The sequence below is a fragment of the Melospiza georgiana genome, chromosome 2 (assembly GCF_028018845.1).
Source record: "Melospiza georgiana isolate bMelGeo1 chromosome 2, bMelGeo1.pri, whole genome shotgun sequence".
NCBI classification, from domain to species: domain Eukaryota; kingdom Metazoa; phylum Chordata; class Aves; order Passeriformes; family Passerellidae; genus Melospiza; species Melospiza georgiana.
In genome coordinates, this window is record NC_080431.1 from 108,603,441 (window position 1) to 108,631,294 (window position 27,854).

A 27,854-nucleotide genomic window follows, 5' to 3' on the forward strand; every position below is an offset into this window, starting at 1 on the left:
TTGTGATGCTCATTCTGCCCTACATTTATTATAATGCAGTTTTTAATATTTAATTATTAATATTGATAATTATTATTGCAATAATCATGTATGTTGGAGTGCTGTTGCTTTGTAAATGCTACTAAAAATTTTGTTTTCTTAGTCAACAATAAATCTGATTTCCCCTGAACTGCATGCCAGCAGGAGACCAACAGGAAAAATTAATTTTATACCAAAATATGTATGGACATGCCTATGTCTTCTGTGCAAAACAGTAAACATCAATGCTCATAAAGATTTTATTTATTTCCAGTTATGCCTTTGATTGCAAACTAATTAATTATAAACTAATGATGCTGCAGTGACTTCTCTTTAAAAATATATGTAACAACTTTATTCTTTGAGAAGATAGCACACGTTTGAAATACTGCTTTTCAACGATACAAGCACTGCATCACATCTATAAAAAGGATGAAAAAAGTGCTGAACAGGTCTAGTTATCAAAGGGAATATCCAGCTGGAAATTGTAATGGCCTTTAAAAGACTTGATCATAGTGGTGAAATGCTATTTCTGATTTTCACAATGGCTAACAGGAAACTGCCTATGACACTTCACTCACTTTAATCAGAATTTAGATTCTGAATCCGTTTGACCAAATAACCCCTGGAAAATGGTTAGTGAGAGACAGTGAGGTAGTTTCTATGTCTGTCAAACTCATTTTTTTGCTTTTGCTATCCTATAGTTTTCTTTCTAAAAAAGATTATTATTAATACCATTACTATCACTACTACTGCTACTACTACTACTAAGTTTTAATACTACCATTACTGTTAATCAAAATTAGCAGCTAACATCATCAGTCTCTTTTTATATTATGTTGATCTACAGATGGGTGAAAGATAAACTCTTCAGGGAAAGGGAAAGGGGCAAGGTATTGGGATTATCTTGCAGAAACTTACAAAATTAATAGAAAACACATGTATGTTGTGTTACAGGTTTTATGCCACTTAGAGTGTGCTTTGTGGTTTGTTTTTTAGGTTTTTTTTTCTTTGAAGTTCAAATCTTTTCTTAGTTTCTTCCAAAACCAAAAGACAAAAGACATTATCTTTGTAAGCTTCAGACTCTATCATGTGAAAGGTCTGGTGAACTGAAGAACCATGGAATTATTTGAAGTAGCATCTCCTTCCTTTGTTTGAGACCCATCTGTTCAGGTATTTCTCATTTAGCAATGATAACGTGGCTGTTGCCCAGCAGTTTAATTAGTACTTGCCTGCCTAATCTCTTACAGCAGATATTATTACTGAATTCAGGGCCTCTGAAATTCCCATATCTGAGGAAGCAGGCTTAATGGTAAAAATCACTATGTTTTTAAATTTTATTTGTCTTGGCAAGAACACCTACAAGAACACATACATTTTTCACTAGCTAGAAAACATGCAGTTCAGAGCTGCAATCCCCGAATTGTTCACTCTTCAGAAAAACAGACTTGAGGAGGAATTAAAATTGAATGAAAACTGGAAGGGGACTTGCAGAGAGAGACAAAGTGTACAACACAGCATCATTTTCTAGACAGATGTTAATTTGTTTCTCACTGGGTGAAACTGATCTGCTGTAATGTATCTGTGTGTATATTTTGAAATGGTTTTGAGCAGAATATCTGTGAAGCACCGGGGGTTGATTTCAGCCCATGGGTTTGTTCAGTTGTCTGGTTTCTTCACATAGGCTAGCTTGCTTGGCTCCAGCTTTAGAGCTGTTGAGAGCTTATTTTCGGCAACTTATGCTCTCTGGAAGTGGGAAAGGGAGGTGGGAAAACTCCTTTTCTGTTTTGCTGAAAGGAGGGGAAACATGCTTAGCCAGTGGTGTTCAGAAGCTATGCCACTTTGGTATTATCTCTTCCTCTCTAGCCCCGCTCTTGTCAGGGGTGTAGGGAAAGGCAGAATGAAGGATATTGTTCGTGACTATGTACAGACTACAAAACCAAGGTATGGAGACATGATTTTCTTTCACTGGCAATCTGGGGATTGCTGTGTTCTTACAGCAAAAAGTCCTTTTTGTGTGTGCTCTGCTGTAAAAGTGGTGACTCTCTGTCTTAGAAATTGTAGGGGGTCCTACCTGTGGCTACGTAGCAAAACATTCCTTCGTGTTTTCCCACCCACGTTACAGGGCCCACCACAGTTCATGATCTGATATCATTGTATAAACTGGAAACAATCTTGGTTTCAGTTCATCGCTTGTGCTGTTCTTTGTCCTTGTTCATTGAGATGACCTGTCCCACGAGCAGAGACGCAGAGGACAGGAAGGGCAGGTGCTGCTGTTGCAACCCTGTGGTGAGGTCTCTCCTCCAGGATTCAGTGCTCAAGGTCTCCATCTGCAAACATGGGCAATTTAGTCATCACCTAATTTTAACTTTAATTTTCACATTCCAGCTTGCCTCCTTGCTAACCTTTCTCTTTGGAGTAGTCAGGAAACCAAGTTTCTGTTGGGCACTCAAATCAGATACCTAAAGTACACATTCAGAGTAATCAGCACCCAAACTCTCAATTTTCCATATGTTTTAAAATATATGAATTAAATAATTCTTAATAACCACCTTGTGGTAAAATGAAGAAAATAGAATGCTTATATATATTTTTTCTCTTACAAGAGCATGTCTCCAATCTTTGATACTGTTGTATTGAGATTCACTACTTCTGTGTGTGTACTTTAGCAATAGATGTAAAATGCCAATAATAAATTATAATGAGGAAATGGGTAATGAAAATAGAATGTAATGGTTCTCTTGGAGTGATCTCGAATTCTCTCAGGCAGCATATACTTGTTTTAATCAAACTGGAGAAAACCTGAAGGAAATAACTGACTATAGTCTGATGTGATCATATTGAATATTGTTAAAGATATTGATAAAGTTTTCTTGAAGCCTTTTATTGAAATTAATACGTTTGCATTTTTCTTTTGACAATGCTAGACCCATCTGGCTGCAACTTATAGCATCAGTGGCTGAAGCAATTATTTTCAGTACTGCTGTTTTTTAAATCTGCCTTTGAAGTGCACTGGTTCCAATATTTTTAATGTATCTTAAAAAAAAAGAACGATTTTTGTTAGTATAATTTGATGTTACAAAGAAACTTCTTAGTACCACTAGTAATATTCCACATGTTCCAGGGGAGTGTTCCTTGGACTGCAGTGATCAAGATACACATTGATGAGTCAGACTGGTTTTTCTCTCCTGTTCCTTTCAGATGAGCATAGGAGATGACCATAAGGCGGCTGTAGGGCTTTCCCAAATTACTAGTCACAAATAAGAGATGATAAATTAAGTACACTTGCACAAAGAAGGGTAGATGTAAACTGACCACAGATAAATGTAAGGTATAAATTAAATATGGGCTGTGAAATACCAGAGTTTCTAAACAATCAATGATGGAGACTCTGCAGCAATTTCCAGTAGGATTTTCAGGAAAAAAAAAACAAAGTAGTCTTAACATAAGAATTACTATAAGAATCTCTATTTCCTTCTTTGATAGATCTGATAGACAACAAGATACATTGACTCAGAAGACCTGGGCTTGCTTTACCATTAAAAATATTGGATTACTTTATAATGGAAGAGAAAAATGGGCATTTTTAAATTCTTTCCAAGTCTGTATATGTGCACTGTACAATACTGTTTAGGAGTAGTGTTATTGTGATAAAACTTGATGAATTTCATTTTGTTTGTGCATAATTGATTTTCTTTAATATTCAAGTATATATCACATATTTCCCCATGGAAGGTTATTTTCATTAGCCTCCAGTATCTCTACATGTTTATTTCAGTGAAATAGTTCTTATGATTTTTCTGATAAAAGATAGAATGCATTTATATGCAGATAGATCAAAATACTAACTCATGAAATCTTCAGTTCCTCATTTACTTTTGGATGGTTTTTCATTACCTTATATTTACTATGTACCTTTTTTGATTCTAACATTTTAGAATTTAATTTCAATGTCTTTTATTCACAGTGGTTAATTCTTTTACTATTACATTATGTAGCCTCCTTTTCAATAGGGCTTGATTCACAAAGAAGTTAATAATTCTACATCATTGAATGCCTTGGTGTAATCTGATATTCTAATGGTCTTTAAAACATGCTTTTCACAATAGATCTGCAGGATATTTCACACTGGAAACAAAATATCTGTCACATAACACTATGAGTTAGTTCTGAAAACTTTTTTTTCTGTTTCCTTGTTAAGAGGTTTATTTGTATCATAATAGGAACAATTTTGTATTGTACTGATAGTTTTCCATAGCAGACTATTTATTAACACCGTTGTGTGATGTTGGATACATGTGGCAAAATAAAACAAATGAAAAAACCCAAAACCAAAAAACCACAACCAACAACAAAAACAAAATAAAAACCAAACAAACAAAAGAGAAAAAAGAACAAACCAACCAAAGGACCAAAAAAAAAAAAAAAACACCGAACAAAAAAACCCCAGACAGAATACTTTGAATAAAAAGCAGCTAAATCAAAGATTAATTTAAATCCTTATAAATTAATTCATTTTCTAGTCATGCTGAAAAGTTCCCATATGCCTGAAAATCAGAGAACAGCACAAAAACCCATAAAAAATACTATATTTCTAAAATATTTTTGCCAGAGTGAAACACCCACTCTCTCATGAGTGTTTTGGGCACTTACTAATTTGATCCTTTCAGACAGTTTTACTATACTTGGCTGTAGTGGAGTGAATTCTGCTCTTTTTTAGACAAATACGTCTTTTAATACCTTTGTCAGCTAGCTGGGGTGTTGTTCATCTGTTGTGCTGGCCCCCTCCAGCAACATCAGAACAGGGAAATATTAAGATAACCAAGAAAAGATGTATACCTGGCATCTCTGTAATGGACTAGACACAAAATTTGAATGCCCCTTTTCCCACTAATGAGAAAACACACTCCTATACAGACAGGAACATGATGAGATGGAACGAAAAGGCATTTCTTCAGCAACCAACAGGCCTGTTGTTCATGAAGAGCTTTATTGCATGGGATTCACATTGGAGAAGTTTGTGGAGGGTTTTCTCCTGTGGGAGGGACCCCATGCTGGAGCAGGGGCAGGATTCCTTTCCCTGAGGAGGAAGCAGGAGCAGATGTGATCAACAGGTGATGAACTGACCACAACAATTCCCAGTGCCCATCTCCCTGTGCCACTGTGGGGATGGAAATAGAGAATTGGTATTACAGCGACCTGAGGTGGTCGCTGGGGTGAGAGAAAGACGAGAATCTTGTTTCTTGATCAGAAGGCTGGATTTATTGATATATGGTATATAATACATTATGACTATACTAAATAGAATAAAGAGAGAAGTTTCAGAGGCTGCTAAGCTAAGCTAAGAATAGAAAGAATCTAAAAACAAGAGAATTCTCTGTCCCTGTGTTCCAGAGAGTTTGCCCTGTGATTGGCTCTTAACGGTACACATGGAACATGGACCAATCACAGGTGCATCCTATTGCATTTCACAGCAGCTGATAACAATTGTTTACATTCACTTTCTGGGGCCCTTCTTCCCAGAAAATGCAGGAATCTGAAAGAAAGGATTTCTGTGAAAAATGTCTGCGACAAATTGGGAGTGAAATTAAGCTCACGGTATTTTTGAAATTTGGTTTGCATCCCATTATCCTACTCTGATTTTGATTGGTAATAAATTAGTTTTCCCACACTGAATGTGTCTTGCCTGTGGCAGTATTTGTTGAGGGATCTCTCCCTGTCCTTACCTCAGCTCATGAGCCTTTTGTTATATTTATTTTCTTTTCCCTGTCCAGCTGAGGAGGGAGTTGTAGAGCAGCTCTGTGGGCACCTGGCATCTGGCTGGGGTGAACCCATCACAGCAGTGCATGTGCAGGCCCTTGAGTGACTCCTGACTGAGCATCAGCTCAGGGAACTTCTGTATAGGAGGGGAGCTTTCCAACAAAAAGAAAACAGGGATTTTTCCTATGTAAGGCAAGTCCAGAGGGCTGGTAATATAATTTTGCTGAGGAGTGTTCATTTTAAAATCTGGATTTCCCACGAATAGCAATGTTAGACCTTTTTATCATAAACAAAAGATAAAAAAACTGAAGTCTAATATATGTTATATTTCAAGTACTGATATTTTGCATTAAGTTCTATGTTGTCGTGTAGTAGTATGAATATAAAATATAATTATTTGACAGGAAAAAGTGAATATATTTTTGAGTTTAATGTTATACATTTGTTCTATTTTCCAGCTTCCATTCTAAAAGCATTTTTTATTAAGACTGACCCAATTTTGAAGGCACCCTGATTTCAGTGAATTGAACAGATAATTTTGCTGGTTTCTCTAGTTATCTCTTCTTCAAAAAAACTGGATAAAAGGTAATGATAGAGATAGGGTGAGATGCTGAATTTTAGAAAAGAGAAAAGAAGATTTAGGCTTCTAATTCAACTTTTGTGAGGGGGATATAATGCATGAATAGAATAAAATATTTTGACATGTAACCTGTCTAAAATGTGGTTACATACAAAGCTGTATAATGTAAGTTTGAACTGTGTGATTTTCATGATTTTGAGAAGGAACATAGGAAGCATTTAGATGATAAAAGAAAAATCCAGAAGGAATTGATTTAATGTTTGTTTTTTTTTTTTTCCTCTGTGAGATGTTTTTGAAAAAAAGAAAATCAGTTCTGCTATGAAGATACTGTGTTAACTCTAACCAAAGATTAAACCAGTGAAGTGTGAAATGGAAGAATTTTAATCACTTTCAGCAAAAATCTCAGTGTGTCCTTAACTATGGAGTTACTAATAATATTTTAATAATAACGAAAATGTCATATCACCTAGAGTTCATAAATAATCATCTAAAGCAGGCCAAGTTAAATAGGAGACCTTGATTTTAATTTTGATCACTCAATTCCTATAACTAAAAATAGTCTCTCAATGTCTTTCTTTATTTCTTTTTTTAATCATCATTTTAAAAAATCTCTTCTGAGAAAACAGATAAACAGCTTCCTGAGGATGAAGTCTGTGAGAATTTTGGGATTAATATTTACTTGCCTTATCCTGTTTATTTCCTTAATTATGTGTGAAATAATACAGAATGTGCCATACAGTAAGGTTTAATTACATCAAATTTCACACATGCTATACAGTGGCTGTGTTTTAGTTTTGATTTTATTTCCTTACCTGCCCCTCAGGGTTAGTGGCACATTAAAGAACGGATTTGCAATTGCCATTTAAGTAGGCATAAAATCTTACCTTAAATTTTCTTTTTTCTGTCTTGCTGCTAGTAGGTCTGTGTATCATGATATGATTTTATTCTAAATAAAAAAATCCTCTAGAAAAGTGTTGGCCTCAATTTCAAAGGTTAGCGGAAAGAAAAAGAGATTTATTTCAAAATTCTACATGTCAGGGTCATTTGTATTAATCAGCCTTTTCTGTAAAGCTATGATCTTTTTATTCATGTTGGTTGTTTGCTATGGTTAAGCTACCGAAATAATTAAACCTTTTCCTTGGTTAGAATTTTTGTCATTAAAGATCAAGCCCTTTTAGAGGGCAGTGCTAATTAAGCTGCTGATGACCAGTGTGAGAATTAAGTTCACTTACACTCTCAACATAGCAGTGCAGAAAACATCTCTCAACTAGAGACAATTGTACTCTCAAAGACAATTTTCCCTTGATATTAAGAAGACTCTGTTGAGGAGAAGCTTGATAAATACTATTTCTTACTCTGTTGGCAAACCCAAGTGTGAAATGAGACTCAAGTGTCAAATGAGAGACACGTGTGGCTTCTCCTGCTGCTTGGCTAATGTGCTGAGAAATACCGTGTGAGCAGCAAGCCCGAGCTGCTGGAGTGGCACTAATTTATTGCTGTAAAATGGGACAATGAATGGCAGCACGCAGGAAACCCCGGGGAAGGTGTGTGAGAGAATGAATGAGGGGTTGCTGTGACTGCTCTGACTGCTTTGAGAGGCTGAGCTCGTCTGGAAAGGGGAGGTAGAAATTCTGTGTTCCTTGTGGAGGCCCACACTGACAGTGGCGAGCTGTGCAGCTTTCCGGGCTGGAAGCTGTGCGGTCTCATTAGCACAGAGCTGCTCCCAACCTGAAGTACAAAACTTTACAGCTCGTGCACTACTGTGCTAATATTGGGCTGTTTCATGCCCAGTCAGTGCAGGCCAGGTAAAGTGAGCCAAATTTATCCTACCTTATATATGTAAATATATGTAAGCTGTGTATACATATACTTTAGGTATATATATCTTTTCCTTACTCAAGACAGGAAAAAAAAACAAACAAGGAAGACGAAAACAAAACAAAAAAAAAAATCTAAACCAGACAAAAACCCCTAAAAGAGCCAAACAAAAAAATAAAAAAAGTAAATGTGTATACCTGTATGTGTTGTTTTGTTTTTCTCTCCTGGTTTCTTAGAGAGTCCTGGTAGGCTGTTGTTCTCCTGCTGTATCTCTATTTCAGGCAGTTAACCTGGTGTCTAAACACAGATTGAAGACACTGGAATGACCCAAGAACTTTTATCCAGAGGCATAAAGGCTGTAGGAAGTGCAAGCAAAATAAATAACTTGTTTATCACAAGGGAACTTGTATTCAGGCTAAATTTCTTCCCCACTGCTTCAATTGCTTAGAAATTCAGAAGTCAGTGTTGCAGTTTTAGGCTTTTCTGTTTCTTCATCTATCTGTCTACCAGGAATTGCAGTCCTCTCCAAAAAGAGACAGACCTTGAGTTTAACACATACTAAAACAGTCAAACATGTTCATGCATGAACTTTGTGATGGAAAATGTTCTAAATTTATATGTATTACTTACCCCAGAAGGAATGTATGGGGGGATAATATGAACTATTAAAAGAATTCACTTGTTTGCTATTGTATTCACATGAAAAAAGCTTGAATTCTGAGGAGGAAAATAACAAAACAAAACTAAACAAGGAGCAATATAAGCACTTCTGTTAGTGAAAAGCATATGAAACTTCATCAACTATGTTGTTTTTCATGTGTTTTCTCAGCCTTTCAGGATTCCAGTCTTGGCTCTCTCATTTTTTTGATATACTCTTTTTTCTACTTCATTACCTTTAATTTTATTTCTTTTAGTTCAGAAGAGGAAAAGATGGAAGCAATTTCTTTTTTTTTCCTAATAGAAAAAGTCTATTTTCTCCTCTCCATCTGGACATAAACCCAGAAATTCATGTTTGTTTGTACAGATGAAAGTATCTATTTCTATTTGTCTACTTCAGTCATGTCTCCTTTCTTCTGACATAGATCTGATCCTATATTTGTGCATTCCACGTGTTGCCTTCCTACAGTATTAGCAGAGGGCTGTGACACCAGTGACCCTCAAATTGCACAGCTCCAGATTGCACTCAGATTTTATTCTCATTGGCATTTCTTATACTGTGCAAGAAAATTCATCATTAATAATTGAATTGTATATTTAAGGGTGCCTATATGTGTAGAGGAGGACAGTGAAGATACATAGAAGGTGAATCACTTCTAAAATTGAAAAATCCCTGAAGAAGTTTTAAATATTCACAGATCAAAATCTATTTCAGCTCTGTGACCTTATCTTGAAAAATATACAAGAGTTTTCTTTACCTCCGTGCATTAGAGGTAGCAAAAAGACTGTACAGAGATCAAACAGAGTGAAGCATCACTCAATAAAAGTGAGTCTCAGAGGAATATTTGGGTTATAAGGTGCTCTTACAACCATTTGTAATTTCATTGAATTCCTTTGTACAAATGTTCATTTCTTCAGTGGCTGGAAAGGCGCAGTGTGGGTTTGCAGGCCGGGTTCCTTCAGAAAGGTGCAGAGCAGGATTGTGAGAATGAGAGTGGGTGTGCAAGCAGGGCACCCCTGTGAGTGTGCAAAGAGGCACAGCCCCACTGAGTGTGAGTGTGCACAGCTCACTGCTCTGAGCACCAGTGCACTGCTGCAGCGTGGTGTGAAGGGTGCAGGGGCAGCAGAGGAGTGTGCAAGGCTCCCTTGTGATTGTCTGGTGCAGTGCTGCAGGGCGTGAGTGCAGGGCACTGCTGTAGTGTATGAGTGTGCAAGGGCTGCAGTGTGAGAGTGTGCAAGGCACTGCTGCAGGGTGTGAGTGTGCAAAAGCTGCTGCAGTATGTGAGTGTCCAAGTGTGCAAGGACTGCTTTAGTGTGTGTGTGCAGGGCACTGCTGCAGGGTGTGAGTGTGCAAGGCATCACTGAAGTGTGTGAGTGTGCAAGGGCTGCAGCGTGTGAGTGTGCAAGGCACTACTGAAGTGTGTGAGTGTGTAAGGGCTGCAGTGTGTGAGTGTGCAAGGGCTGCAGTGTGTGAGCATGCAAGGCACTGCTACAGCATGTGAGCATGCAAGGACTGCTGCAGTGTGAGAGTGTGCACGGCACTGCTGCAGTGCGTGAGTGCAGGGCACTGCTACAGCATGTGAGTGTGCAATGATTGCTGCGGTGAGTGTGCAAGGACTGCTGCAGTGTATGAGTGTGTAGGGCACCATTGGGAGTGTGCAGGGCACTGCTGCAGTGTGTGTGTGCAGGACACTGTTGTGAGCGTTGGATGTAATGGAGGGGCTGCAACGTCCAGGCCTCTGTGTAAGGACTGAGGGAAAAACAAATGATGTGACTGTCATCATGGGAAGCTGCTCTTGGACACACAGCCAAGACAGTGGCACCAAAAATTTCTTGTTTATGGAACCAAGGGATGCCTCCAAATCAACCACCCTTGTCATTATGGGGGAATTGAACTTGTGGGTGTTAATTGAGAACACCAGAAAACTGGTGGAAACAGGTCCAGGAGATTCCCAATACAGCTGGATGACAGCTTTTTGGTACAGGACTCAGGGAGCTGACTCAGAGAGGTGACCTCTGTGATTTGTCACTTGTTCCCAGAGAGACTCTTGTGGGTGAACTGGTGAATGGTGACCAGCTTGGCCACAGTGACTGTACAGCAATTAAATCTGAAATCTCAGTTGTCTTGTCTGCACCTGTCTTGCACCCAATATGAACTAGGCACAGGCTAGCATGGTTGGAAAACCATCATGCTTTATTAATGTGTCCATGGCAAAGCTGTTATCCCAAAATTTGTTCTTTCCCATGGTGTACATGAAACCCAATCCCCCAGAGAGTGGAAGTATAATCCCTTACAGAGTGAAAGTATTTGATTTATTTTCAGTTCTGCACAGAAAGCGGGGCTGGAGTGCTGGATGGCAAATCCTCAAGGCCAGCATCAGGACTATCAATGCTTTTCATTATTTACATATATTAACAAACCAATTATGTGGCTCTCTAAGTATTTAATATTCTATCTTCTATTGTTTAAAAAATTCCCTTGTATTTTATGCAAATTAGTCTGCTTGCTCAGTCTTCCTCTTCCCTAGGGTCAGTGGGTTTCTTGGATTGGTGAGCCAGGAGCCAGTGGCCATGAACAACCCCTGCCAGAAGCTCCTGTTATCCAGCTGGGGAGTTGAGTTTATGAATTTCTTTCTGCCATTGTCTACCCTTTGGGACAACCCCTTGCTGTCTCTCATTTTCCCACTGGGACAGCTCCTGGTATCTCATCTACCCATCTATCCCATCTGCCCAGCTTTTGGGTACTCCATTTCCCATTGGGACAGCTGTAGCTAGGGCAAATTTGAGCCATCCAACCTGATCATGAGTCCCAATGTAACTGAAGGAAAAACTATTCCACCATCAATCTTGTGTCTGTTTGTTTAACCAGAATGAGAAGTTTGTTTTATAATACATCAGAAAATTGTCTTTCAGTTGAAGATGACATATTTTTCTCATTTGAAATGTTTTCAAAATTTCAGTCAAAAAATATTTCTATGATGTTCATAGAATCAGGATGCAAAAATGTATTTCAGTATAATAATGTATTTTGTTTGCTTTATCTAATGTGTTTTAATTTTGAATGTATTCTAGAATATAAGATATGTAGAGGAAAGGAAGTGCTCTGATGTTTTGATTTTTGTCTTTGAAATTTAATGCAGCTAAGCACATCAGTGTGCTTACCTGATCCACAAAGGTACCTGAGGAAGCTTTTATCTGAGTCTTGTGGGATTTGGATTCCTAACTCAATTAAATCCTTTCTCTTTCTTTAGATTTGCTTCAACCAAAACATTCATACTAAGCCTTAAAGTAAACTTTGGTGAAAGGTGTAAAGTTTTCTGCTCAAACTCAAATATTAGTGATTTAAATTTCCTTTGCCTAATGAGATTGAGGTAGTGAACTACTGTATTACTCTGGTGACCTCTTTCTCTTTGGTAAGCTGTCTTAAGTGTGGCAAACATGTGGCATGTGGATGTGGGAAGAGAAAATGTCAAAGACAGGAGCAAAGATTTACAAAACTTAATAACTTTCATAAGCTTTAGCTTCTTGACTTAATATGGACCCAAAGAAAAGGAAGGAAAATGCCAGATGCTGTAATAATATGGGTTCTTCTAAAACAGAGAAGAAGTGTACAAATAGAGAAGAAGTGTACAAATAGATTTATAATGACTTTTTGTAATCCTGGAGTGCAGATTTGCTATAGTTAATATTTTCTCTTTAAAGTTCAGTTAATATCGTTGTTTCTTGCTAAGTCTTTCATGAAGTTCCTTTTGGCTTAAACTATCATGCTTGCACTTAGTAACATCTGCAGTAAAGGGGAATACATCATAAAAGCATCTTCAATTAAAAATTAGTTTCTGTTTCATAAGAAAATATGTCCTTTCTTTAGGCATTTGATGATAAATTATCCCAGTGTTATACATTAATAGAAGGTTTTCTTGAAGTTTTGGAAAATAAGAATAATTTTTTTCTTGTTCCCAGAATCTGTTAGTAGTCCCAGAGTTTTTGGTAGACATTAAATAATGGGTTTTTTTGTATAAAAGCAGATCTACAAACTGACAATGACTACATTTCTTATATTTGCTTAATACATATTTCCTAATCATTATGGTAGTTGGTGTTGGTAGTGAGGTTCAGGGAAATGTCAAGGATTTATTTTTCCTTTCAGTCATTCACACAGAAAATCTTAAAGGGCTCTTGGGACTAAAAATGCAAAAGAGACGGAAAATGTGTCCTTCCCAGAAGCTGGATCTGGATGCTTATCCACATGTACACAAACCAGAGTACCAGAACCTATTACCAGTGTAATAGATTCTGCATTAGCAGATTTTTTGAAACTGGTTAATATATGTAATGACAGAACAGAATAGACTGTTACAAGGGCAGTAATTTTTTAGAATGCCACCTGCTGAAGATACAGCCTCCTGGAGGGAGCATTTTGTGGGGATTTCCTCCATCTTTAATCATTATTTGCCCCAGTCTGGTGGCAGCACAGTGCTGACCTCTGCTGTGCAGAATCCCTCTGGTTTCCCAGAGCTTTGCTGGTCATTCCCAGGCCACCAGGCTGCCCTGACAGCCATAGCCAGGGCACAGAGCCACTGCCCTGCCAGACATCTCTGCCCTGGGCCTCCTTCCCTCCTCCCCGACTCGGCCTTTCCATCCAGCTCTGCTCCACCAACCTGCCCCAAAACATCCGTGGGAAGAGGACACTGTTCTCTCTTCAAGTGTTTAAATGTTTCTGGACTGTCTCAAAACTGCTGATGATTACTAAAGCCTTGCTTAGCAGGTTCCTAATGGCACCATACATTTGTATTAACATACTGATATAAATATTGACATGATATCCTTATCATCCATATCAAGAACACTGCAATTACTAGGTCAATTATTTTCTCATGCACACACACAGTAAATAAAATTGAAACAGTGATATATGCTACAGATTATTTAAAAAAATTATTCCCAGCTTTGGGAAAAATAAATTACTTTGTCATATTGAGTAAAGAAAAATAAAAACTTCCTAGAGCTTCTTTGTGCTCTCTAATGCTATACTACATTCTAGCTTCTATTTAATTGCGGTTCTAAACACAAATAGCTGTCTGACACATATATGGCTTTAAATAAATCCATATCTGCAGTTTCAGTCTAGCAGGATACGTGTAGGCAAGAAACAGCCATCAAAACCACAGTGACCTGTACGCAGTTAACATATTCTTTCACAAAGAATATTGATACTTTAAATCCTAGATCCCAGTTTCCATATATTAAATTTCTCCTAGTATTTTAGGAGTTAAAGTAATGTAGAACAGAATAATAATGTATTTTTTTAAAATATGCATATTCCTTGTAACATCATGGCCTATTTATACTTAATAATTATGTGGTTAGGACTTTTAATCTCTGAAATTTTAAAGTAACAATGATACTTTGATTCAAATTCCATTTGAAATAAAGTATTTATTTGGGTTTTAGCTCTTTCTGAAGCTCTCACTGCAATCCTTTGCATTTCTGCACAGTATTAGTCACATAGTCATGATAATGCAGTTTAAGAAATTTCCACTAGATAAGTCACAGCATCAAGGTAATTGTAATCTCCTATGCACATATTGTCATTTGATTAATTTTAATCCTCTTGTATTATAAACTAATCTGCTGATTTTTCTTATATTTACTGCAAGTGGACAGTTCTCACATATTTAGTTATCACAGTTCAGCTGATATTCAGCAACTTTGTGATTTAAGTGATTGAGTTCTTCATGGAAACAGTTTAGAGGTATCCAGTGCAGCTGTTACTTGAGTGCTACTGAAATTCCAACATGAAAAAATCCTTGATCTTCCTCATAATCTCCAAAATGAAACTACTGGTGAACAGAATGTATTTCAGAAGCAGTTTCAATAATTGAGAGATTATGGAAGAGATGAAATAATTTGCCATCTGCTATGCAACATGATACCCCAGTATGGCCCAGAGATTCTTTTCTCTGGGAAATCGCCTTCCTACCCTTACATGTGCTTGTTCAATTTTTAGAAATTAGTTCAACCTCTCCCCAGTTCTCTTCAGGCTGAGTTACTATTTTGTTTCAGTCACTTGTTTAGTCATTCCAGAAAGAGTTTTAATACCAGCATGTACCAGACTTGAATTCACATCCTCATGGTGAGATTCTTTATCTAAACATAAATGTGTAATATATATAATATTACATAAAAAGTTATACATTATGTAGAAATGGTGTGAAAGTGAGACTGGATGGAAGTTGTCTTTCAAAATAAATCAGTCTAGCAGGACAGAATGTTTGGGGAGCAGGGAGGAAAGAAACTTGAACTCTTAAAGTTCAGAAAGGACTGCAGATAATCTGGTATAGCCACATAAGGATTTGCTGCTAACAACACCAAAATTGTGAGTTTGATCCCAATATGGGCCATTTACTTAAGAGCTGAACTCAATTATCCTTGTGGGTCACTTCCATCTCAGACTATTCTGTCATTCTGTGAAAGAAACAGAGGATGTTTCTTTCTGTTCACCCTCAAATAAAGTTTTATAGTAAATATAACAAAGAAGAACTAATTAATTGCAGATGGGCACAGAAATTAATGCAGTTTAATATCAGGCTTTGGAAATTAATCTAATAAACAAACTTGTGTTTTGTGGCTGTTGATTAAATTATGCCTCCATCCCTATGCTGTAGCTGTAAATGTACAGACAGTCACTGAGCTGGAAATGAATAATTGAAAAAAGGTAGCAGATAGAAACAAAGAGATTAAGAATCTGTACACCAGGTCTGGGCAAGATGGAGTTTTGTTTATTCACAGCAGCCTTTATGGTGCTATGTTTTGGATTTGTGACTAAAAAAGTGTTGGTAACACACCAGTATTCTGACTATTGCTGAGCAGTGCTTGTGTCACAAGAATTCTCTTTTTCCCATTCTACTCCCCAGGTGTGGGGCACAAGGGACTGAGAGGGGACACTGCTGGGACAACTCACCCAAATTGGCCAAAGGGATGTTCCATGCCAAATAACACCATGATCAGAAATAAATTTGTGAGGTTTTGGCTTTTGAGGTAGCCATTGTTCAGACACCAGCTGGGCATTTTTCTGTTTGTGGGAGATAGTGAGGAAGTGCTTATACATCACTTGTGGGTCTTTTCTCTTCTACTTTTATCTTGACCAATTACTTTTCTTTTGCTTTTCCTATTCTCTCCCCTGTTTTGTTTGTTGCACGTGTGGCTTGGTAATTGAGAAGCTGTGTGGGTTCTTGCTGCTGGCCTGGGGTCAATCCAGCAGATCCTGGTCAGTCCAGTCCAGCCAGGACACCTTTAAAGTTTGGGTTTACAGAGCTTCCTAATTTATATGACATGGTAAAACAGAATAGGAGGGTTGGAAAGGTGCAAAAGGGACTGAATAAGCAACTGGGAAAAACTCTTGGTTTAGAGTAGGAACTTAGGAAGTGCAGCATGTGCTCCTGCATTGGTCTATCTTGAACAGTTTTATTTTTTTCCTCTTAAAATAGCTTTTGTGATTTAACATTTTCTACAAAATACTTGTGGTAATTAAAGGAATAGTAATAATTCAGAAAAAAATTCTATTTGATTTGGCTTGGATTAGGTAAAAGAGAGAATGACATAAAAAAACTTCCCACCAGACTGACATAAAGCTATTTTCATGCTTATTATGTCTCTAAGTAGCCCAGTACCTAGACATATATACCCTGTTTCTTGTTAGTACAGTATTCTGAAGCTGAAAAGCAGTATTTTTAATTAATTTATGGCAAGACATAGATTTCTTTTTTCATTATTCCTCGTCCTATGAGCTAATACATTTGCCAAAATTCCTCAACCACCACAACCACCCCTTTCACAACTTGTCTGGGGTTTGGAAAAATGCAATTTTTAGGAACTAACTTCTTTAATAGATGATGATATCCAAAATAATTTTTCTGTTTCCCTGAAATGTCATTCAACATCTTTTCCTATACTGGCGCCCTTTCCTGACAGCCCCTACACAGTTTTAGACTGAGAACAAAATATGTGTTTTTATCCTAAACCATAATTTTACATGAGTTTTCAAGAGAATGAAAAATGCCTTTTCAAAACAAAAATGCTGTATCCACCAGGAGTGCAGTATAGCAATATGTAAAGCTGTAACAACAGTCAGTGCAAAAAGAAATTTAATTGCATATAAAATACCTGATGTGGTCATTTGATAACATTAATATTAATTTTTTTTTTATTTTCCCAATTTCATACTGGTAGTACTTTGAAAAAATAAAATCTAAGGAGTCTAAGAATAGAACTGACCATGTTCTCTCTCATCTCCATAATGTGTTGTTTCTAAGCTCTGCTTCTTCATTCCTGTCAGAGCTTATTTTTGTATCAAATAAAAGCATACGCACACCAAAAATAGACAATCTTTGCATGTCTTCATAATGAGAACCCACACCAGAATACCATGTGTTATGTTGGATAGAGGTAATTGGCTCAGGCACTGTAATGAGTGTGCTATAATCTATAAAATCTAAATTTTTATTTTATTATTTTAATGCTTGCTAGTCTAAGCAAAAATCAGAAGTTACAAGGATGATAACGTGTAAAGTAATCCAGAACAGACTGTGATTTTGATGGTAAAATATTGTTGTGGAAATTGTTTTAAAGAAAGTAATCCCGAGTCTTATGCATCACTTAATGAACTTTTAAAATGCTGTTTTATGAGCAGCCAATTAAGGAAAGCCTATTTTCTTGACCTTGCTATTTGCCACCCTACCCAAAAATCCTACAGCACGTATACAGCATCCTTTGATTTCTCTACCCATCATATTTACTCTCCCTACGTACTTATAAATAAGATGCCATCTTATTTCTGCATCCCTTAGTGCCCTCCTTGACAATTTTTCAGCTTTAGAAGCAAGACCAGGTGCTTCCTCCTTTACATGCCCACTTTTCAAAATTTTTTGTGATTTGTGATATCACTTCTTTGTCAGGTTTGCAAATGCCTTATTAAAAAAACCAAAAGTAGCTGAAAAATAAATAGAAGAGACAGTGATATTGCATAATCCTTTGTATATAAAATTCAGAGCAGAATTACGAACAGAGATGACCAGGAAAAAGTAAATCTGTTGCTAATTTTTATTTAATTATATATAATTACGTGAAAAACAATTAGGATAATTTGCTATTTCTTTTAACAATGTTTTAGGATAACTGATTTTAACCATCAGACCTATTTTCTATCTGGAAATCAGATTTTAACCAATGTATTGAAAAAGTGAAGACCTTTACTAGCCCTGAAACCTATATATTTAATTGGAGCTTTTAAATGAGAACAGACTGCAGCAGCAGACCCAGGAGTTATTGACTTCATATTTTTGTCTTTTTCAGCACTGAATTTTACCTTGAAAATGATACATATGATACCAAAAATTAAGGGGAAGGCCTTTTTAGTAATGTTAGATATTCTGTGAGTTGGTTCCTATCCAGCAGATACAGCCTGCAAGACACTTGTGTATTGAGCAGAACGGTCTCATTATTAGGAGAGTGATGCAGTGTGGTTTATTTCATACCCTGAAATCACTCATGGAAATAACTGAGTGGGTTATATTTATTCTGGACGCTGTATTGTGCTATTATGTGTAGCAATAACAGACAGCATATTAAAACAGAGATTAGGGACTACAACCATTCTTTTGAAGGCAGTTCTGAAATTTCAAAGCTGTTGAATTATTCAAGTATATTTCAATTTATAAAACATGAGTGACTGTTGATGATGTGACGGTATAAATAAAAACATTGAAAAGTATGGAGTCTAATTTTTTCCCCGTAGTTGTTTTGAACCATCGTAACTGAAGGTGTTGATTTTGTGTCAGTAGCAGGCATAAGTAAGAGAAGAAACATTAGACAATTTATTTGGTCAATGCCCTACTTTTCCACAAACAAAAAAAAAAAAATCCAGTCAAGATAGAAATGGACACAGTTACAATATGAAACTGACTAGAAATATTCAATCTATTTAGCATTAAAAAATCTGAATGAATATTAAAATTTTGTTGTTTTCTGACCCTATTTACAAAGCCAGTGGCACACATTTAACATGTATATATGTAACATTTTTAAGGTAGCAATGTCAATATAAAAATCAAAAGAATTCTCTGAATATATGTTTGGGTCTTTTAAAGTGTATCTTTATGTTCCTCAAGGAATCTAGATATTGGGCTTTTAATTAGTTTTTGATACATCCAAGTTTTTCTAGACTGAAGAAATCAGGTGTGCTCTACACACCACATGCAGAAAGGGCTGGCTATGTTGCATGCATGCTATCATCATCATCTGAATGTTCACAGTATTATTTTCAAGGACATGACAGTCTGTTTTCCTTTTCATTATAGGGTTTTAAGCTTCTGTTTATGTTTCTCAGTTAGTGTGGAACTGGGAGCATTTTATGCAGAGATCGACAGTTATCTCCTGAAATATCAGCTATCAGAAAATATCACAGTGTGCCTTATGATGGGAATGATGATTTTCTATTATATCTGACAAAATTGAATTAGCACCTTCACATAGATTAGCACATTGGCTGAGTGTGAGGATTTTCCTGGAAGATTTTTAAGGCATTAAGCCTTCCAGCTGTAATAAGGTTAACAAGTTCTAAGTGACTTGAATGTCAGTGTTGGCAGTTTAAGTGGTATAATATTTCTGAAAGCAGGAAGAGAAACAGTCTCATGTTCACTTCATTCAAAGACCACTTTAAGAAGAGGACATATGTTTCTTTAAGGTTATCACTGAGTGTAACTGTAATAAAGCACAGAATTACAGAATGATTGAGGTTGAAGACACCTCTGTAGGTCATACCGTCCAACCAGAAATGGTTTTTCAGCACTACGTCTCTCTGGCTTCTAAATATCTCCAAGAATGGAGGGTTCACAACCTCCTGTCTGAATTTTCAGTAAACCTTACAGAAAAAGATATTTCCTGGTGTTCAGAAAGAGCCTGCTGTGTTTCAATATGCGCCCATTGCCTCTTGTCCTATTACTGGGCACCAGTGGAAAGAGCCTGGCTCTTTGCACCTTCCCTTCAGGTTTTTGTAATGAATACAAAAGATCCCCCCTAAGCCTTCTCCAAGCAGAACAGTCTCAGCTCTCAGCCTGTGCTCACAGCAGGGATGCTCCAGTCCTTTAATCAGCTTTGTGGGCCTTTGCTGGACGCTGCAGTCTGTACATATCATTTGTATTCAGGAGCCCAGAGCTGGACACAGCACTCCAGGTGTGGGCTCGTTAGTTCTGAATCCAAAACACAGCACTTGTAACAGCTGCTGAAAAGAAATTAACTCTTCCCAGCTGAATCCAGGACAAGTAGACATTCTCTTCAAATATCTGGTGGGACATTTTGATGTGGTTTGTTCCAAAAAATGAACAAATAGTTCCGCGAATATATAGATAATTCAGATGATCCCTAGAAGGCTTTTCTAGAATCATAGAATATGCTGAGTTAGAAGGCATCTACCAGATCATGGAGTCCAACTCCTGGCCTGCACAGGACACCCCAAGAATCACACCAAGTGCCTGAGAGTGCTGCCCAAACACTACTTGAACTCTGTCATGCTTGGTACTGTGACTGCTTTTCTGGGGAGCCTGTTCCAGGCTGAAAAGCAGTTTCTGATATCCAACCTCAACTCCACTGACACAACTTCATGCCTCAAGTCCTGTCATGTGTCATGAGAGTGAAGAAATTGGGACCTGCCCTTCTGTTTCCCTTCATGAGGATGTTGAAGATGCCAATGATATCTCCCCTTGTTCTCTTCTCCAGGCTAAGCAAGACAAGTAACCTCATACAGTCTCCCCTCCAGTCCTGTCACCATCCTCATTGCCCTCCTTTGGATGTTCTCTAACAGTTTATTTTCTTTCCTGTATTGTGGCACCCAAAACTGTCCCCAGCACTTGAGGTGAGGCCCCTCCAGTGAAAAGCAGAGCAGGACAATTCCCTCTCTTGCCTGGCTGGCCATGCTGTCCCTGATGCCTCCAGGACAGGGATGTCCCTCCTGACTGCCAGGGCCCTGCTGGCTCATTTTGCCATCAGCCAGGACCCCCAGGTCCCTTATGAAAAATATGCTGAAACAAAGCCAGTGTCATCCACCCTGCATATTTAATCCTTCCTCCAATACATAGAACTCGAGATGGTGTTATTCAGCAATATATTCTCATGGATTCTGCAAGTTAAAGGAACTGGGAACAATTAGAAGTGAATATCCTGAGAGAGAAGACTTACAAACTAATAATGTAAACCATCATGTACTAGTTAAATTAAGCAGTGAAAAGCAAGATTACAATCTGATGATAAAGTATAATGAAGAAGTTATTACCTGGTAACTTATATAATGAAATTAACACTGCTTAGAGCTGGCTGTTAATTCAGTTTTGGCATTGGGATTTAGAAGCAGAGAGAAATAAAATCAGGTGAGAGAGAATGCTCTTTCAGAGAGGTAAAAATGAAATGATAAAAGATGTAATTGAATCCTGGACTACATGAAAGTTAGTTTCTTTGGTCCTAAGGGGAAGGTAATAGTGTAGCTTTGTTTCCATTCCCTTCAATTTATGCATGAGTACAAGTCTTATTAGGGCCTTGTAACAACACTTACTAATCTTTAGGAACTGTTGTGTAGGAAAATTGGAACAGGGACATATTATTTTCCCTTCCTGGTCATAAAAGTTATTGCAGGAGGAGATGGTCCAAAGATATATGAAATATCTGTCTGTGTGAATTCTGTTCACAATGCAAATTCATTCTAAATTTTCACTCACTCCATTCACTCACTTTTCCCCCAACTTTCTATGTTGGATCAACTTAGGGTATTGCTTACACAGGAATGTGTGAAAATGTCTGAGTCTTTCTTATTTTGCAATATATAATAAGTACTGTGGCATTACCTAAATACAGAACTCAAAAAATCACTATATAGTATATTTTTCTCCCAAGCGGCAGATCAGAATATTGTCTAAGTTTTAAGTGCAAATACTTCTTTACCTTGCACGGTAGCTGGAATTCTCTGTTAGAGTCAGAACAATTCCAGGATGAAAATAGAGCTTTTCAAAAGTTGATTTTCTAAGATGGTTATCTAGCTATCTCAGCTCTTTCAAAGTTAATAAAGTGTCAAATTCAAAACCAAAATATTTATATGAGACATAGTATTGAGAAGAAATAAATTGTCCTTTGGATGCACTGATTGCTTTCTACTGACTGGATTGGGGCCTGGTTAACTAGCTGAGACTGGACTCTGAGTTTTTCAGTGTATGAACCTAATGGTGAATTTTCATGGTTGAAATAGCTTTAAAATTACAAACTTTTGATGAGGAAGGAATTGTAGAAAATAGCTCTTTTCCTTTTGTTGTTTTGGTATTCTTAACTAAAAATACAGGGGACAAGGGTGTGAGTTTGGTGGATTTTTTTTGGACTTGGGGTTTAGTTATGTTACTGGGGTTTGGCATGTCAAATAAATTTAGTTTTGCTTTCTGATAAGCAGTTATTGTGGGACAGTATTGGTAAGGGATGATGTTATTTCAACTGGAAAAAAAAAAAGAAAATATTAATAACCCTAATTTGTAATGTAGTTCTGGAAAGTCAGGAATTCCAACTAAGATCTGTTTAACATGTTTTTGAATAATCCATTTATATTACTGATAGTAATTTTCCTAAAAGTAACTTTTTGTGCATCTGGTCTTATTGTAAAGACAGTTTTTTCTCTTCCTTCAAATCTATCCCAAACTTTCATACAATTTGGTTCAGACCACAACTCATTGTCCTAATATCTTCTGAGGCTTTCACTTACATGGTAACACTGAAGATATTTGAGTGATGAAATTTAGATGGTGACACACTGTGAACCATATGCCCTCTGTGTTGCAATAATTTCACTTCAGCATTTTGTAACTGGTCATGCTGGAGTTCCACAAAATATAAAAGAGCAATTTTTCAGTTACTGCTCAGAGATTATCAACATTTAGCAATATATATCCTAACAGCTCTGTCCACTATAGACAAGTACAAGACATAAGCATAATGAAAATGGAGTTAATTTTTCAGGGACAAAAAGCATACTGCTAGTCCCTCAAAGGACTTTTTTTTCAAATACAATACTTTCCCACAATAAAGATTGCTTTGTGAATAGTGCTTTCCAAAGCCTTTGACAATCTCTTGTCATTTTCTCTTCTCTTGTAGCTGATGGATGCACTGACTGGTCTGTGGATTACAAGAAATATCAAGTTCTAGTGGGAGAACCTGTTCGTATAAAATGTGCACTCTTTTATGGATATATTAGAGCTAATTACTCCCTAGCCCAAAGTGCTGGACTTAGTTTGATGTGGTACAAAAGCTCTGGACCTGGAGATTTTGAGGAACCTATAGCTTTTGATGGAACCAGAATGAGCAAGGAAGAAGACTCCATTTGGTTCAGACCAACAGTGGTACAAGACAGCGGGCTCTATGCATGTGTTATAAGGTACTATATTTTAATATACTGCATTTTAATTGACCAAACATGAAACAAGGCTCTTAATAGTGAGACTTTAATGCCAAAGAAAAGTTTTCTGACTGTGTTCTTGTTTCTTCTTCTCCCGGCATTCCCTTCCCTGAAGGTTTTTATGCCTGACTGGAAATTGCTATTGAATGTCTTGAACATATTAAACTTGCTTTTGTATAAATTCAGTCATTTATAACAAAATCTAAAATTCATAAGGTGGTTGGGACTGGATGAATAAGTCATCTGTTCCTTTCTCTGATTCTGGTTTTACTCTTGGAATCACTATCCCAGAGTAAAAAAGAATTCTTTTTTTTACATTCAGATTTAATTTTACGTAGATTTCATTAAGTGATTTAACTGAATTGACTTTTCTTCTGTAAAAAAAATTTTGCTATTTGATGTAAAGTAGAAATCAAGAAAAAACAGAAGGTGAAATTTCAGCATTTTTGCATACATCCTTTAGAATTACATCTGGCTGAACCTGATAATAGAGGCTGGGTGCCAGATGTCTTCCAAAAAATTTAACCTTCTGATTCATCAAGTTTTATCACCAGAAACTGGATTCTGCTTCTGCTTTCTGCAACAGGTTTCAGCTTCTTTTTGCATCTTTAATATGGTTTACACAGAGATATTTTTCCAGCCCTTTACAGTATTCCTCTCTATCTGGGTAACTATAAACGTGGTCTTGCTACTAATACATGATAGAAAGAGTCAAAAAGCAAAATGTAGAGCAACTGAGTGGCTAGAAAAGGAATGCACAATGCAGCTAGCACAGTGATGCAAGGAAAATGTGGAAATTGTTTTATCAGCACTTGGAATGGTTTACTGTCTGCCTTTTTTTTTAATGGGGTTTTTTTGGTTGTTTGGTTTTGGCTTTTTGTCTTGGACAGAGGGAGGGGGAGCCCAGATTGGTGTCTGGCTTGTGTGTGCTGAAGGAGATTTTTACTAAATAATGCGTTTATAAAACCATTGTTCTATGAGCTCTTTATATAACCTGTGAAACATTTCATATCACATTGTTTGTCCAATAGCATATTCAACATGGTTTTTCTGATGATGACAGTTTTCTTTAAAAGAAAACCACAAAAACCTACAACTTAAGCTCATTTGGGAGAATTTTTAGTTATATTTGGATTAATATTTTCTGATAAGTGTTTAACAGTAGCCATGAAAATGAAAACAGTTTTGTCAATTATTCCATAATGGTATTTAAAATACCATAATTAATTTCTTCTGTTTATATAAAGAAAACCTTAATTATCTGATGTTGCAATTTCCAGCAAGTAGAGATAAATGCTGAATTTAGCTTCTCAGACATAGTTTTATGTTTATCATCTCAACCTGTATTCATGGCTTTTTTTACATGAATTTTTATTTAATCCAGAGGTATGCAGGACCATGTAATCTGCTTTAAACTACTATGGTTGTTTTCTGCCAGTGAGAAATTAGACCTAAAAACAAACCAGTCCTCTTCCCACCACCCCCTTTGGCAAGAGAGGGGCCAAGGCAGAGACTGTGGGTTGAGATATCTGTTTACTGAAAGCAAACAGCAGTGGAGTAAGAAATGTATAATAGCAGCAATATTAATAATAAATAAAGAGGTGCTTGTCTTGGTTTGAAAAGACAGATGTCTGCTAAGAAAGGTGGGACCCTCCCTTGGAATGAAAAATGTAAACCTCCTCCCTCTGAATTATTATAATTTTGAAATTAAGGGGCTGTCAGGCAAATATATGGGAGTAGGAATAACAGTTCTTTTTTAGGAAAAAAAAGATAAATAAAGTAATACAAAACAACACTGACAGAATCAGAATATGACCTGACACCCTTGGGGTCAGGGTGTTGGTAGCAGTCCCATTAAATGGTGGTTGCAGTCCTCCTGGAGTGTCAGGCGTGGTTTTGCTGAGGCAGTGATCCCGTACAAGGGTGTAGTTTTCCTCTGAAGGTCCAGTGGTGGTGTAGATTGGCCTGATCTTCCCCTGGGAATCCAGTGGAAAAGGCTGCCTGTGATGTTCCAAGTCTCAGATGATATCCAGGTAGGAATGCTTGGCTCTTCCCCCTGGGTGGAGCATCTCACAATGGGATGATGTAATTTTGTCAGTCATGCAGTGAGACTCAGTGGCCGATTAACAGAAGATATTTCCCAGAGGGAGGATTGGTTGTGGAAGATATAAAGAAAACTGCCCCACCTGCTTTTAACAGGTAGCTCAATTAATAGAAGATAACTGCCCCACCTCTATCAGACGGCAATAGAATACACACCCCAGCCACATCTTGCAACCGAAGACATTGTGTTCATCACCTTGACCCAGTTCTGTGTGTCCACCAGGACTAAGACAAGATGCTGGCACTCTCCTTAGGGTGCACCCTGTGGCTTTCCCAACACAAAGATAAGATGGCAGCTGTTCCTGTGCCCAGCACCATGTGCATTTTCCCAGACAAAGACGAGATGGTAGGAGCTTCCCACAGATGGCTTTCCCTGCCTCTAAGCCCAAGACAATGGAAAACAATGATAGACAAACCTCTGACAGCTAAATTGTTCATGTCTCACTGTGCTGCCACTCTGTTGCTCTGGGCTTTGCCCCTCTTGGCTTGGTTCAGCTGCTGTTTTGTTCCCTGCAGCTGCTTCCCACACCAGTACTGTCACTTTTGACCACTCTGCTCCACTGGGGTGCAGGCTGCATTTCCTGCTGGTCAGAACCACATCCCAGAGCCACACCTGAGGAATGGGAAGGAATTGGTGATAGAGAAGATGGGGTCAATTCTAGAAACCCCCCCGTCATGAAGAGAGGAATGCCACATCACAAGGTTGCTTGTCATTTATCATGTATGGACAGTGAATATAGCTGGATAAGCTGCACTAAGAGTTAAAGTAAATATTCAAGTGCAGCTCTCAGAAATTATGTATATGTTACATATACCTGGTATAATAGTAAATAATAAGTAGCTTCTGTCAAAAATTCTGCCTTTAAAGTTTCAAAAATAGCTGAAATACTGTTCCTATCAAGAGAACACTTCCTTCAAGTATTCTTTTCCTTCCCTGGGCAATTACAATGTCTCTTGTAGTTGCCCAACATAATATCAGCATAGATCAGTGGAACTGGAGTTCTATAGTTAGGTGTTAGTGAAGATTTATGTGATTGAAAATCATAGAATCATAGTATCATTTGTGTTGGAAAAGATCTCCAAGATCACCGAGTCCAACATTTCAACAAGGAGCTCTACATCAACTAAAACATTGCATAAAGTGCCACATCCAGTTGTTTCTTGAATGCTTTCAGGGATGGTGACTCCGTTTCCCTGGGCACTCCATTCCAGTGCTTAACTACCCTTTCAGTGAAGAAATTATTCCTGATGTCCAACCTGAACTTCCCCTGATGCAGCTTGAGGCCATTTCCTCTTGTCCTGTTGCTGGTTGTGACAAATTTTAGTTGCAAGGGAGAAAAGGTTGCTTGGGAGAAAAGGCCAGCCCCCACCTGGCTGCAACCTCCTTTAGGATAGTTTTGGGGTGATAAGATCTCTCCTGAACCTCCTCTTCCTTTCACTAAACAATCCCAGATCATTCCGCAATTTCTATTATGATTCTATCTCTAGACCTTTCACCAGCTCCACAACCCTTTCCTGGACATGCTCCAGCCACTTAAAGCCTTTCTTGCTGTGAGTGGCTCAAAAGTGGACATAAGATTGGAGGTATGGCCTCACCTTTGCTGAATACAGGGGGACAGTCTCTGCCCTGCTCCTGCTGCCCACATTGTAGCTGATCCAGGCCAGGTGCCATTTGCCTTCTTGGTCACCTGGGCTGTTGACCAGAACTCCAAGATTCTTTGCTGCTGGGCTGCTTTGAGCCACTCTTTCCCCATCCTGTAGCACTGCATGGGGCTGTTGTGACCGAAGTGCAGGACCCATCACTTCACTTTTTTTAACCTCATGCAGCTGGCCTCAGCCCATTGATCCAGCCTGGCCCAAACTCTCTGCAGGGCCTTTGTATCATTCAACAGACCAGCACTTCTGCCCAACTCACTGTCATCTGCAGAATTACTGACGGTGCACTCATTGCCCTCTTCTAAACCATCAATAGAAATATAAATAGAACTGGCCCCAGTAGTGAACTTTGGGGAACCCCACTAATGATGGCCAACAACTGGATGTAGCACCATTCACCATGACCCTTGGGATCCAGCCATCCAGCCATGGTTTATATTTATGAACGTTTAATGTTTCTGAACATTAATTGCTTTGTTAAGCTGTAACATTTAGTGGAGAAAAATGCATATGAACAATTCTTGTTCAGAAACATAGAAGTGTCTATCAAGAATGCTTAGGATACAGACAAATAGGGATAACAATAGAAGTTTAAATAAAGCATTACAAATTATATTATAGATGAAAAACCTTCTCCATCTTTAACATACTTAAATTAATTAGGTGCTTATTAGCCATAAAAATACTATCTATAATTAATTTAGTGACATTCAGCTTTCAAGATTCAAATTCAGATGACAGCAAGGTTCAGACAGGGAATAACAGCATCTATGGAGATTGTTC

General features: G+C 37.6%; 1 protein-coding gene across 4 annotated transcripts in view; it reads left to right on the forward strand.

The window, feature by feature from the left end:
• Nucleotides 1-27,854, forward strand: part of IL1RAPL1 (interleukin 1 receptor accessory protein like 1) — a 670,406-nt gene that overhangs the window by 336,732 nt on the left and 305,820 nt on the right. For all 4 annotated transcript variants that reach the window (XM_058043156.1, XM_058043167.1, XM_058043178.1 and 1 more), the window contains one exon: nucleotides 23,012-23,291. In XM_058043156.1, the coding sequence (XP_057899139.1) occupies nucleotides 23,012-23,291 (280 nt within the window). The remainder of the gene's footprint in view (nucleotides 1-23,011; nucleotides 23,292-27,854) is intronic.